Source organism: Lethenteron reissneri, chromosome 48 (genome assembly GCF_015708825.2).
Source record: "Lethenteron reissneri isolate LAM-NWPU_2019-01 chromosome 48, ASM1570882v1, whole genome shotgun sequence".
NCBI classification, from domain to species: domain Eukaryota; kingdom Metazoa; phylum Chordata; class Hyperoartia; order Petromyzontiformes; family Petromyzontidae; genus Lethenteron; species Lethenteron reissneri.
The window spans coordinates 7,769,135-7,784,196 of record NC_083826.1 but is presented as its reverse complement, the minus strand read 5'-3'; the positions used below and the strand labels follow the sequence as shown (position 1 = coordinate 7,784,196).

At 46.1% G+C, this 15,062-nt stretch overlaps 1 protein-coding gene across 4 annotated transcripts in view; it reads right to left on the bottom strand.

The window, feature by feature from the left end:
- Positions 1-15,062, bottom strand: part of KCNT1 (potassium sodium-activated channel subfamily T member 1) — a 255,503-nt gene that overhangs the window by 79,952 nt on the left and 160,489 nt on the right. For all 4 annotated transcript variants that reach the window (XM_061571563.1, XM_061571564.1, XM_061571566.1 and 1 more), the window contains 5 exons: positions 11,412-11,529; positions 8,049-8,102; positions 5,633-5,681; positions 5,265-5,324; positions 1,119-1,193 (listed from right to left, as the gene is read on the bottom strand). In XM_061571563.1, coding sequence (XP_061427547.1) covers positions 1,119-1,193; positions 5,265-5,324; positions 5,633-5,681; positions 8,049-8,102; positions 11,412-11,529 — 356 coding nt within the window. The remainder of the gene's footprint in view (positions 1-1,118; positions 1,194-5,264; positions 5,325-5,632; positions 5,682-8,048; positions 8,103-11,411; positions 11,530-15,062) is intronic.

Below are 15,062 nucleotides of genomic sequence, written 5' to 3'. Positions count from 1 at the left end.
TCCTGATAATTTCGACAAACTACCACAAATGTACACAAAGCACCACGAACTACCGCTAGTTTATCTCGAACGACGACAAAGCGCCACATACGATCGCATATTTACTGGCCCATTTACCATAAATACCGCACATTTGCAGCAAAGTACCTCAAAGGCCCCCAATCCACCTACCCCCCAGATGCCCACCCTCTCGTGCACTCTTCCATAGCCCCCCTTCACTCCCGTGGTCCCCGTACCCCACCCCGTATTTCCCAAGCCGTGCTGCACCCATGGAACCAGGCTCCTGCGTTGACCCCTCCCCATGCACCCTCATGTTCCCCGTGCCACGATGAAACGCGCGTTCTGATTGGCTGCAGCGCGTTTTAATATTGGCTGCAGCACATTCTGATTGGCTGCAGCGCATTTATCTGCAGCGCGTCCGATTGGCTGTAGCGACTTCTGATTGCCAGTACTGCATTCTGATTGGCTGCAGCGCGTTGATTTTGTGCAACGCATTGCCTGCAGAGCGCTCTGATTGGCTGTAGCATATTTTGATTGGCTCCCGCGTATTCTGATTGGCTGCCACGTATTCTGATTGGCTGTAGGGTTTGGGGGGGGGGCTATGACACCCCAATACATATGCGGGACTTTGCAGTAGTTTGCAGTACTCTGTGGTAATTAGTAGTAGTGCCCTGCTCTGATAAACCATACTCCAAGCCAGCCTTGGCATCTCGGAAAAAATCGATTGAGGAATGAAGCATTGCATAGTATACTCTTTGGGTCTTTCGGTAAAGCCACGTAGATAGAAAAATAATAAAAAATAATAAATATATCACGATGTTTGATCACAACACAAGCAATCGTCATCAGGTGAAAAAATACAGGAGAACTGCTGTATTATATATAACTATATTTTATATATTATATATTTTTCCTGCCTCAGCAGTTCTCCTGCTGTATTGTTTCACCTGATGACGATTGTTTGTTTTGCGATCGAAACGTCGTGAAATTTTTATTTTTAAAATAATTTTTATATCTACGTGGCATTACCGAAAGACCCAAAGAGTGTGAATTCCTGCAGTCACGAAAGCTTTAAGTCTTGCATAGCATGTTCGTGTCCGTGGTCTTGCCGCACGTACCGTGATGATGAATGGGACGGAGGTCGTGAGCTCCAGGATAAATGAGATGTGAAGGATTTGCTCCCAGATGTTTCCCTGGTCAAGTTCACAATTTTTCGGTCAGAATGTCAGAGGTCACACAGAAAAGCCATTCATTGATTTCTTGAAACTAAGACAAAATGAAAGATTATCTCGTTGTTTTCCTCGCTAACCCGAGCTGTCATTTTAAATCACGCATACAACCGTCAATTTAACTGGCATGAGCTGAAATGTCAATTACATTCACTTAAATTGTATTCCTATTCGTAAACAAGAAAACACATTCATATACACTTTCTATATATACACCCAGGGGGTTGACACAAACAAATAACGAAATGTAATAACAATGACACATTAATCGCTATACATTTCAACTCATTGACCGTGAAAAGGCTGGAATGTATTATTTAATAACCTCTAAAGTATGGGGTATATCATTAAGTATAGGTGCCAACAATGGAAATTTATGTAATTTAGTACACAGAAAAAGGTTTGATGTATAGTCATTTCCAAACACATCAGCTGGTTATGCAAGTCTCAAATTTAGTAAATGATTTTTTTTTATGTGGAATAGTTTAATTCACTATCAAAGAGAGAGAATGATTCAGTGGCACAGGGAACTACAGACAAGTGGGAAGGCAGCCAACATCGGCGCCAGCAATTGCCAAAGCTCAGTGGTCCTGTGTTTGGATGTTTGGCCAACTCCATTAATGAGTGGCTCTACATTGCTATTTAGTTCTTTCGGTAAAATCACGTAGGGATAAAATAAAATATTATTTTTTTCATTTTATTTTATACTGACGTGACTTTAATAAAAACTAAATAAAAAATGTATTTTAATTTAATTTTATACCTACATGACTTTACCGAAAGAACTAAAGAATATGGAACATTGCAGTCATGAAAACGTAAGATCTAAACTGGTTCTACATTGCAATTTATTCTCATTCTCGACACTTTATCCAGGCCAATTCAAAGTGTCTTCCTGCTCAAGAAGGCAATGATTTGACACTCATTGCTATTCTGTTGCTGGAATTTCAACATTTCCATGGTAGAGGCCTAGGCACTCCATGGGGAATGATTGCAGTTTATTTCCCACAGGGTAAGTACCCATTTTACCAACCTTGGAGGGATGATGGAATAAAGTAAATTTCCGACCGAGATTTGAACTCACAGATGTGTGACATAACGTTCTAATGACAGTGTCAACGACTCTGCTCAATGCCGCCACCATTGCATAGCTTTTAAAAATAATGTTTAAAAGTGACTTTGAAAGCTGGGATATGCCCAGTGTCATTTGGCGTTCATGATAATTAGACAGATGTTGCATCCAGACCATTAGCGTTGCCACGAACACGACTAATGAAGGGACCTTAAATAGGCAAATAATATCATATCTGCTTCAGAGCGTTTGGGCGCAGTGTGATTATAAGCTATGTGGATATTTACTAATATTTTTATTTTACCAGGTGAGGCCCACTGAGTTATACAGCTCTTTTTCAGAAGTGACCTGGCCAAAGATTATGTGGAAATGTATCGGAGCTAAATACTCTAAATGTGTGATTATGTGGAGGGAAAAACCGGAGGGCCCAGAGAAAAATCCACGGGGAGAACATGCAAACTCCCAATAGACAAGCGTCAGGGTCGGGATGGAACCCACGACCTCCTGTGTGCCAGGCGAGGTAGTTAACATCTCGCCACCGTGACAGTCCACTTGTCCTCTTTGCACCGCACGCCAATCAGTGGATACACCGTCACGCATGGCTCCTTAATGGGCTTCATAATTGCGGGCCGCAGCGAAGGTAATAAGCTCTGAGGGCAATGTTTGGCCGCAGTAATTGCTGATGTAAATGCGTGTCCGATGGCTGTGCCGCACAAGGGCGCGGGGAGAGTGTGGAGGTCAGATAACCTTGCCCGGACCGATCGTCAATAGGGCCATGACGTCTGAGCTTTGGCTTGTGATTATTTCCGTGTTTTATTTCCTCTTTTTTTTACCCTATTGAGCTATCGGCGTCACGGGAAGAAAAACACAATTCCAAACCAAGACTTTCAGTAAATGATGAGAAAACCCATCAATACCAGAGGAGAATGCGTACCAGTTGGACACTAATAGATTTAACAATAGGCAAAGGTCTGTTACTCACAAACAGCAGGAAGACACGACTCCCATCATCCCTTGCATGCATGTCATGTGACCGCCACATCGCATGTATAGTACAATGCTCTCAGAATCCATTTGGTCATATTGGAGAGATGTTTTTTTTTGTCTCGATATTTTTTTTGGTATTTGTTTTGCCAATTTTTTTTCTAGTTGTGCTCTCAGAATCATGTTACGAAATAAATTATCCGTTCGATAATGTCACAGAGCAATATTCCCTGTGGGTCAGCCAGCAGCCAGAGAATATTTTTTTTTCTTTTGTATTTACACAGTAAAAGTATGGTCACACCTAGATTTGAAGCTTTCGTGACTGCAAGGATTCATATTCTTGGGGTTTTTTTCGGTAAAGTCACGTAGGTAAAAATTTTAAATTTCAATTATTAAAAGTAAAATAAAAATAAAATCACGACGTTTCGAAGACGGAAGCTCGTGTTGCCTCCGAAACGTCGTTATTTTTATTTTTATTTTACGTTTATTAATTTTAATTTTTTACCTACGTGACTTTACCGAAAAAACCCAAGAATATGGTCACACCGCCTCCATGACCAACACGGTGTGGAGCGACCTTCATCCAGCAGTGCGTTTGCAACATGCTGTACACGTACACAACGCAGCGGGAGCATTTGTGTACGTGTGTACATTTGCAACGGCAGAAAACTAATGTTTATTTTTATTCTTCTTAAATCTCATAGCTGGAATATTCCGAAGCAAGCGCGAAACAACTATTCATTGTGTTTTTACAATCATTGGTGACTGGGGCTGACAATCGACTCGCTATACTTGAGAACTCGGTGTAATCGCATGAGGATGAGATCCGCATCTGAATGCAGGATCTCAGCAGTTCGACACCGTGACCTCTGTTATATATTTATTTCTGGTGGCGTAAACTTACCGAGCTGATTCGACACGAGCTTCTCCGCTGCCTCTTAGCAACAGCAATCCCATGGATAAGACGACTATATATATATAAACACTCTCCTCCCGTGAGCTGGGATTTGAATGAACCCTACAACGTATGAGTTTTAGGCACGTAAGCCGCAATCCCGTGACTGTAGATTCAAAAGATAACAATGTTGTGCCAGACTTATAGGGAACCCTGCCCTCTACCAAGCTAGCTTGATCTCAGTGCCAAATCTAAAACAAATCAAAATGGATTTTGCAGATGACAGTTTGTATATTGGCACGTGCACAATTTTTCTGAGAGATTTAAAATGGTATCATACATTTTTGTGATTATTAACAATAGGGCCACAAATTAATGGTCAAAGATAGTGGCATGATGAAAAGGATTCAGCTGGTGTGTGTGTGTTTATCATTCACTATCTTGTGTGTGTTTTTATTCACGATCTTGTGCCCTTTTGTTGGGTTCTCCTGCTTTGCGCGCTTTCAAATGCGCTCCTGCGGCCGTCTGGAACGCTCTTCCTTCGCATATTAGGAAGCCACTGGAGCCATGCACTTTTAAATAATCTCGATTGAACACTCATTTCTTTAGCAATGATTTTTGTGTTTAGTTTGTTATCCTTAGGCCCCCGTACACTTCCGATTCGCACGGTTGCCTACGTACTGTCGTGCGAAAGAAGTTCAACATACAGGCAGCCCTGCAAATCCTTTCTCACGGCCTTTACTACGACAGCCCTGAAGATACCCACGAGAGGGGCACTATTCATCTTCCTCTCTCGTGGGGGTCATTTTACAGCGGTGCCGTGAGCAAGAAAATGCAGGGCTGCACCTTTATTTGCCTTCATCTGGTTCGTGTAAAATGTTGCATTCAGCTAAGCATGACCTGACCCTGCAGCCTTCCTGCTTTGCAATGAACCTTCTAACTTGTTAAAGGCCACTGAAAATTAACATACTTTTTTGGTTCGTGAATAATAAATATATTATACTTCGAGTTACATGTTTGCTTAACGTCACTCCGATCCGGGGAGTATTAGGATTGTCAGCGTGACACACTGCTAAGCGCACACCTTGTAATTGAGGTACATTAGAAGCAAAGTCTCCGTGAAGCTGATGATCGCCAGGAACACCTAGTGAAAAAAAATACAGAATCGTAGTTAGAAAGTGGACAGAGACAAAGACACCCCATATAGCCTTAACAGACATATGGGGCAAGTGTTGTCAGCAAGCACTTATGAAGGCCGGAACGGTACACGAGAGGATTGGCTACGTCCAGTCAGGAAGAAGTTCAACATACATACATACAATTGCCAATGTTGATCAGCAAACCTCGAACAAAAACTGACAAAACATATTTAATGAAAACAAACATGAACAATAACAAGCGTTTAAAATGTGATACTGTAACAATGCTAATGAGAATTTGGAGGTGCCTTACCTGACAGGCCCATAGCGGAGTACTTCTGTTGACCCATATAATGGATGTCCTATACAGCAACACATCGTAACACAGGAGCACAACGTGAATTACATTTTAATATTACCCCACGAAGATTGAAAGCGTTCATGCATTAGCAGTGATGGTCCAATGTGAGTGGAACTTTAATACATACTGTACAGTAGTTATGTTGCTATAATAGACTCATCATACAATATTTTTTTTAATCAAACATGGTTGCCCGCATGGGAGCGATTTGCAAATTTGAAAATATGTTTTACCCTGGCAATTTACCCAATGGCTTTTGTACTGCAAGCTAAATACTTCCGAAAACAAAACACCCATTGGAAAGCATTGCAGAATCCATTCATGCTAATGGTTTTCCTTGATTTGTTTACAAGATAATTTTTTCCAGAAAACAAAAAACGAGCACATTATCATCATTTGGAGGCGCACCTCCATTTACGCACGGTGCAAAAGACATTCAACATACATTCAACGTACATACATACATTGGCACGGGCGCCTGAGATAGTAACTTAACGAAATACTTAACATTACACGGTGCTTTGTCACTCCACTGCTGGATAAAGACCTCCCAATGCTGTCCTGGTCATGAGAGTTATTTGACCAAGCCTCATCGCGTCGCTTGCTGTGTGTAGATGTAGGTGGGTGGCTGTGTGTAGGTGAAGGTGTTGGCTGTGTGTAGGTGAAGGTGGGTGGCTGTGTGTGGGTGAAGGTGGGTGGCTGTGTGTAGGTGAAGGTGGCTGTGTGTAGGTGAAGGTGGCTGTGTGTGGGTGAAGGTGGGTGGCTGTGTGTAGGTGAAGGTGGTTGGCTGTGTGTAGGTGAAGGTGGGTGGCTGTGTGTAGGTGAAGGTGGGTGACTGTGTGTAGGTGAAGGTGGGTGGCTGTGTGTAGGTGAAGGTGGGTGGCTGTGTGTAGGTGAAGGTGGGTGACTGTGTGTAGGTGAAGGTGGGTGGCTGTGTGTAGGTGAAGGTGGGTGGCTGTGTGTAGGTGAAGGTGGCTGTGTGTAGGTGAAGGTGGCTGTGTGGGTGAAGGTGGGTGGCTGTGTGTGGGTGAAGGTGGGTGGCTGTGTGTAGGTGAAGGTGGCTGTGTGTGGGTGAAGGTTGCTGTGTGTAGGTGAAGGTGGGTGGCTGTGTGTGGGTGAAGGTGGGTGGCTGTGTGTAGGTGAAGGTGGGTGACTGTGTGTAGGTGTAGGTGGGTGGCTGTGTGTAGGTGAAGGTGGGTGGCTGTGTGTAGGTGAAGGTGGGTGGCTGTGTGTAGGTGAAGGTGGGTGGCTGTGTGTAGGTGAAGGTGGCTGTGTGTAGGTGAAGGTGGCTGTGTGTGGGTGAAGGTTGCTGTGTGTAGGTGAAGGTGGGTGGCTGTGTGTGGGTGAAGGTGGGTGGCTGTGTGTAGGTGAAGGTGGGTGGCTGTGTGTAGGTGTAGGTGGGTGGCTGTGTGTAGGTGAAGGTGGGTGGCTGTGTAGGTGAAGGTGGGTGGCTGTGTGTAGGTGAAGGTGGGTGGCTGTGTGTAGGTGTAGGTGGGTGGCTGTGTGTAGGTGAAGGTGGGTGACTGTGTGTAGGTGAAGGTGGGTGGCTGTGTGTAGGTGTAGGTGGGTGGCTGTGTGTAGGTGAAGGTGGGTGGCTGTGTGTAGGTGAAGGTGGGTGGCTGTGTGTAGGTGAAGGTGGGTGGCTGTGTGTAGGTGAAAGTGGGTGGCTGTGTGTAGGTGAAGGTGGGTGGCTGTGTGTAGGTGAAGGTGGGTGGCTGTGTGTAGGTGAAGGTGGGTGGCTGTGTGTAGGTGAAGGTGGGTGGCCGTGTGTAGGTGAAGGTGGGTGGCTGTGTGTAGGTGAAGGTGGGTGGCTGTGTGTAGGTGAAGGTGGCTGTGTGTAGGTGAAGGTGGGTGGCTGTGTGTAGGTGAAGGTGGGTGGCTGTGTGTAGGTGAAGGTGGCTGTGTGTGGGTGAAGGTTGCTGTGTGTAGGTGAAGGTGGGTGGCTGTGTGTGGGTGAAGGTGGGTGGCTGTGTGTAGGTGAAGGTGACTGTGTGTAGGTGAAGGTGGGTTGCATCGATGCGGGAGCATTAAAGTTCCGCACAATGTACAAAGATAGATTCTCCCGCACCATCCTCTGCTGCCTGCCCAAAACGTAGCCCCACAGCAGCGGAGGCCCTGGACCAGTTCAGGTATCACGTGCCACTCATACTCACCCTGGTCAGGTATTAAACTTAGAATGCTGCAAAGTTGGTACGGCGGTGCGCTAACAACTGTGCCGCTGCTCCTCCCAGCAACGAAATACGTGGCACGAAACCCAATTTTATTTCAGAATAATTGTTATTTTTAGACATTCGCACAAGTGATGGCGCACAAAACCGAAAAAAGGAATCGTCCTTGTAATTTAAAAAAGACGGATAAATGTGCTCACCAATCAATGTTTTCCGGTTGTCGTGATGTGTTGTTTCCTTTCAGGCCGTGCAGGCTGACAACGAACGAAAGGGAAGAACCAAAGAGTGGGGGAAAAAAGATTAAACATCAACGTGGCCATGCGGAGTTTAAGAAGAGGAGCGATGTGTTTTGGAACACAGCGCACAATAAGAGGATGCATGAATAGCTCCTCACCAAAGCCAATAGAGCCACTTTTCTACTTGTGCCAGCAATTCAAACTGACTGCCTGGCGCGGCTGCTGTTATATAATGTTTTACGATTAGGTAAGATTCAAAAATCTAATTTCGGAAAATTGCATTTTTGCAATATTAGTGCCCATTGCATTGGTTTTCTGCATGACTTGAACGTTTTTGAACTGCAGTTAAATCAACATAAACCTGACAAAAGGAATGATGATGATAATAATTGCACTATATAGCGATTATAATGCACATGCTGCCAGTCATACAACCAAACAAGTAACTGAAAATGAAAATTCTGACATTATAATTGCTATTCTGACAACTAAAAAGTGTTTTGCAAAGCACTCGTTTAATAGATAGTGGCTACATATTTACAACTTGCAATTATCCTGTATGTTAGTTCACACATTTCTTGTCCGAAATAAAATGTTTAAACAAAAGCAAAATGAGCAAAGATCAACCACGATGTAATTATGTGTAGCCAAACGAACAATACGACAGTCGTGTACCTTATATCGTACAATATATTGAACCATCATAATATCACCGTGTTGCACTGGCAACATTTATCAGCGTGAAGGACAAGCCTGAACAACCCTTTAAACTGGAGAGATGTTAACTAACTCGCCGAGTATACAGGAGGTTGTGGGTTCAATCCCAAACCTGACGTCTGTATATTTGGAATTTGCATGTCTCTCTTTCATTTTTCTCCAGGTCCTCTGGTTTTTTCCCTCTGCATTTTTTAAAACGTGAGTTTAGAGTATTTGGCTGCTGTACATTTCCACACGAAAAGCCACTTCGTTGAGCTATCATTTGTGGCCAAGTCGCTCCTGAAAAAAAGAGTTTCATAGCTCAGTGGGCCTTACCTGATAAAATAAAAATAAATGTTTAAATAGTTTGTAATCATGATAATGAAAACCCTGGTAAGTGACCTGAACCCTGGACAGCAACAGCAGTGATGAGAATGGGGAGAAGATTGTTGTGAAAACATCACAGATAACCACGACGAAAATAATGATGATATAATGCAATGAGGAAAAATGGCCTTGAGTTTGTATACCTCGCTGCATTAAGAACTCCACCCCAAGGCGCACAGTCGAATATTTTCTCCACAAATCTGGCTGCTATCGCCTGATGAAGCTAGTTACTGGCGAAACGTCCTACTCAGATTGTAAATGTTGTGGCTTTGCTATCCAACAAACAGGTGTGCTGTAGCTGTAACGAATTGGCATGTTCTGTTTTCGTGATAAACCATACTGATTGGCTGTGTCGGGTGGTGGCGGGTTTAACGACACATTTAGATATTTACGTAAAACCCCATGTGTTAAATCGAATATTTTAATTATATATTTTTTGCAATCGCTGATCCTTGGGTTGCATTGATGGCCAGTGGTGTATATTATTACAAAAGGGTACCATATACATGTTTTGTTTTGCAAGACTCAGCCCAAAAAAGACGATGATTTTGTGGTGGGGGGGGACATATTAAGAGCAATTGTCACGAGTTAGTGTGATGTGACGGCGGTGAGCTTGCCCAACGTGAACTGTCAGTGTTGAACCACAGCTTCAAGGAGTGTGGGTGTCGATGATATGGTCTCAGCAGGAAGCGGGACAGTCGCGTTCCATTTGCTGCCGCTCAAATAATCCCATTGTTCAATTTGCGGCAGGGGACAGATGCGGTGAACACTTATTGAATTATTGCAGTGGCTGGCGGGTATTGCGACACTCAGGGGCCCATTGTGTCGAGGCTATAAAATACAGCAAAGCAACAGAAAGAGTTGAGAATGTGCCGGACAGCGCGGGTGCTTAAAGCACTTGCTGTGCCGTCTGCGTTCCACGTTTCTCTGCCATGCATCTGGCAATAGCGTTGTGCCTGTGCACACCGCGCGCATCTTTAACTACGACGACGTTAAATTTCGATTTAAAGCTTTCGTGACTGCAGGGTTTCATCTTCTTGGTTCTTTCGGTAAAGTCACGTAGAAGGGAAATAAAAAAAAATGAAACACAACAAAATAATAATTATTATTTCCCTTCTAAGTGACTTTACCGAAAGAACCAAGAATATACAACGACGTTAAGTTGATGATTCTGTTCACGCAGTTCACAAGGATTTACCGGCCTTGTGTGGTTGCGGCATTGATCACTTCCCATGAGGCTTCATAGGACCCCTGCCGATGGATGAGCAACGCGCTTGGGAGGGTGGTGAGATGTTATCACTGGTGCATTGCATGTACTGGAGGGTGGCGATGTTATCTCCAAAGCATCGCGTGGTGGCGGTGCTGCTGCAATTGGGCCAATTGCGTCCGAGGGATGCGTAATGTGGAAGGGCTCGCTTGCTTGTCGTCACATTTGGAGAGATCCCCCGCAGGACGAGCAACTCAAAAAAACAATGCAGTTGCAAAAAGTCCTGCCATTGACATTTGTGCCCAAGCTTGTTGATTTGGCAGCAGGAGGTGGCAATCGGAATTTTTTATTTAGACTACAGGAGGGATCTGACGAGCTAAGAAGATGTTTTTTTTAACAGATGCTCAGTAGGGCACGGGTCGGCAAGATGCAACGACAGTCGGGTCTGTTCACCCACTTCACCCTGGATAATTGAAAGTATTTGCAGAATAACCGTTTAACCTGTGGTCTGGAACCAGGGTTTTTTAGATGGCCACGCCGGGATATTTGGAAGAGAACCGGGTTTGCTGACCCCTCCCACCCCCAAGATAAACAAATACGATGAAAGACGTGGACACTCACGCCATGCACCCGCCGCGACGACATCGCCGCCGCTCCTTTTTCGAACGTCACTGGATCGTTCGTGTCCACTGCACAGCAGATGGTGCGTATTCGTGGTTTAACACCCGCGCAGTAATAACCGGAGGTGGTGGGGGTGGGGGGTAACCGGGCGGGCTTGAACTGCAAACCTCTGCGACAAGCGGCAACAAACGCTCGGCCCCACATCGCCAACCCCCCCCACCTCCCCAATGGCGGAGGATCCGAGCCCAGACCGCGGGCAGAGTGGAGGCGAGACGAGTGAATGGGAGCGGGCAAAGAAATAATATCGCCCCCTGTGCTGTGCCCGGAGCCAACCGGGAGACTTGCTGCTGCTGCTGCTGCGAGTTCCAATGCAACCGGTAGCGCTGTCACCCACTGAACGACAACGCCTTCCTTACCAGTCGCTTTCCTGGTGCTCATCTCTGTCCTGGTGCGGATTGTCCAGCCCCACGCGCACCATGTACAGGATGCAGGAGATGAACTTGAGGGCAAGCGTGAAGAGGCGAATTCTCAAACCTGTGAAGCGGAGGCAGATAACACTGGTCAACACACTTTTTTTTGGCATAAGGTATTCCAACTGTTTTAAGGCAATTTTGGGGTGCTGATTCCAAATCTGGCATCAGTTTTTGCCTATCACATTAGGTTTTTGAGATATAAAATATTGCATCTTCAATAAAAACTGCAGAAGAAAAATATTAAATAAATGTGGGTATCTACATAAAATTATATTATAAACACACTATCCTAAAAATATAGCACCATATTTTAACACTAAAGCAGTCACTGACTCGCAACAACTTGCAATCATAAGTGACAAAGTAAATTTCTGGTAAAATCAATGAAAATGGGGTATGCCGATAGCATAAAAATGAGATGTGATAGAGCAAATCTGAGATCAGATTTGGAATCAGCACCCTGAAATTAGTCTAAAACAGCTGCAAAAGTCCAGGCCAGAATTTTTTTTGTTGACCAGTGTAATTCCACTTAGTGTCATCGCACTGCGGAATATTGTTATATCTTGCTGAGTTTATTTTATTTTTTACACATTTTTATTGCAATTGTTTTTTAATCGTCATGACCCCAATGATGGCGGCGCACACAGTTGCAGCAGCTCAGTATCTACCCGGTCGGTGCCTTGTATGGTTGTTTATGTTCGCGTTATGTCTTGTTTTGTGTTCATTTTGTCGGGCGAGTAACATCTTTAGCCGGCACGATCTCCTTAAGATCGGACTATGTTACGATCGGAGTGTTACAAGCGAGTTTCACCGTCTTCACAAGATTCCAGTGGAGTTAGCGAGGAGGCCCGGCTCTCCGTGGATTATCATCCCGGCGGGGAGGAGGCGAAGGCGGCGTAGAGAGAGAAGACGGAGGCGAGGCTGCAGGGCCGGTGCGCTAGCCAGGCTACGGAGGCAGCCACTCAAACCACCGCTACCCAGCCTATTTCTCACGAACGCCAGATCCATCGCGAACAAAATGGATGAATTGAGGCTACAGACTACAGCGAGCAACGTAGTGAAGGACAGCTGCATTCTGCTTTTCACAGAAACCTGGCTTCATTCATCCATCCCGGACTCTGCTATTGAGCTTGCAGGCTACACAGCACAGCGCCAGGACAGAACAGTAGATTCTGGTAAGAGCAGAGGAGGGGGGCTCTGTGTGTACGTGAATAAGAGCTGGTGTACTAACACTGTGACTGTAGACAGCCACTGCTCCCCAGATCTGGAGTATGTGACTGTTAAATGCAGGCCGATTTACCTCCCAAGAGAGTTTACTGTGGTCATGATAACTGCTGTTTACATCCCACCGGATGCTAATGCTAACTCAGCTATTGGACTTTTACATGGCAGCATTAGCATTCAGCAGAGCAAGTATCCTGACGCTGTGCTGATTATAGCAGGGGATTTCAACCATGCAGACTTAAAAGCAGCACTCCCTAAATTCCACCAGCATGTTAAGTGTGCTACTAGGGGAACTAAGATTCTGGACAAGGTCTACACCAACATCAAACTAGGCTACAGGGCTAGACCACTACCGCACGTGGGCCAGTCTGACCATTTGTCCCTGCTTTTGATCCCTGCATACGCCCCCATCAAGAAAACGGCTCCTACCATCACAAAAACTGTCGCCATCTGGCCTGAGGGTGCCACCCAGCAGCTGCAGGACTGCTTTGATAGGACCGACTGGGGGGTCTTCGAATATCAGGACCTGGAGGTGTTCACATATAGTGTATTGTGCTACATTAAAAACTGCATAGACACTGTCACTGTGGACAAACGCGTTCGGGTTTACCCCAACCAGAAGCCCTGGATGACCCGGGAGGTCCAGCAACTGCTGAAGGAGAGGAATATCGCCTTCAACTCCGGAGACAAAGCTCTCTACAGTACAGCCCGAGCTAACCTGAAGAGAGGCATTCGCAAGGCCAAAGCAGACTACAGGAGGAGGATTGAGGAACGCCTGGACAGTCACGACAGCAGGCAGGTGTGGCAGGGAGTCCAGCACCTCACCAACTACAGGGCCAACCGCGGAGCTGCTGATGGTGACAACGCTCTGGCAAAGGAATTGAACCTCTTCTTTGCCCGCTTTGAGGTGACACCACAAGGGACAGCATCACCAAACCTCACGGTCCACAGCAGCTTAAACCTCACAGTAGAGGAGCATGAGGTGAGGCGCACGCTGCGGGCCGTCAACCCGAGGAAGGCTGCGGGACCTGATGGCGTCCCGGGACGTGTGCTGAGGGACTGTGCTGACGAGCTGGCTGGAGTCTTCACAAGGATTTTCAACCTGTCTCTGGAACAGTCCACCGTACCAACCTGCCTAAAGTCCTCCACCATAGTCCCGCTGCCCAAAAAAACCCACATTTGCAGCTACAACGAATACCGGCCAGTAGCACTCACGCCAGTGGTGATGAAGTGCTTTGAAAAACTGGTCCGGAGTCACATCATAGGAAGCTTGCCCCGAAACCTTGACCCCCACCAGTTTGCCTACAAAGCGAACCGATCCACGGAGGACGCCGTGGCCACAGCACTACATGCTGCACTGTCACACCTGGAACAGCAGGGGAGCTATGTGCGGATGCTCTTCGTGGATTACAGTTCCGCGTTCAACACCATCCTCCCACACAAACTGGTGGAAAAACTGGGCGACCTGGGGATTCCACATTCCACCTGCATGTGGATATATAGTTTCCTCTCGGGCCGCAGACAGAGGGTTAGAGTGGGCCGTCATACATCCACAGCCCTGAGCCTCAGTACCGGCTCCCCCCAGGGCTGTGTACTGAGCCCCCTGCTCTACTCCCTCTACACACATGACTGTGCCGCCGTCCACCATAGCAACACCATTGTGAAGTTTGCTGATGACACCACAGTTGTGGGGCTCATCTCTGGGGGGGATGAGTCTGCCTACAGGGACGAGGTGGAGCGGCTGACAGCATACTGCAGGGGTAACAACCTGCTCCTTAACACCGCAAAGACCAAGGAGCTCATAATAGACTACAGGAGAAAGAAAACGGACACTCCACCACTAATCATCAGCGGGGACTGTGTGGAGAGGGTGGCAGATTTCTGCTTCCTGGGAGTCCACATTGGGGAGGGCCTGACCTGGAGCGCCAACAGCACTGAGCTTCTGAAAAAGGCCCAGCAGAGACTTTACTTCCTGAGAATTCTCAGGAATAATAACATCACACAGAAACTGCTGGTGTCCTTCTACCGAGCCTCCATCGAGAGCATTCTTACATACTGCATATGTGTATGGTACACCAGCTGCACAGTGGCTCAGAGGAAAGCGCTCCAGAGGGTCATCAACACAGCCCAAAAGATCGCCGGCTGCCATCTCCCCACACTGGAAGAACTACACAGTTTACGTTGCATCAAAAAAGCACAGAACATTATAAAGGACTCTTCTCACCCTGGACACTCACTGTTTGAGCTGTTGCCATCAGGCAGACGATTCAGATCAGTCAAAACAAGGACAAACAGATTCAAACAGAGCTTTTATCCTACAGCGATCACCACACTCAATAATGCTAATTAATTATTAAGTAATAGCGTTTA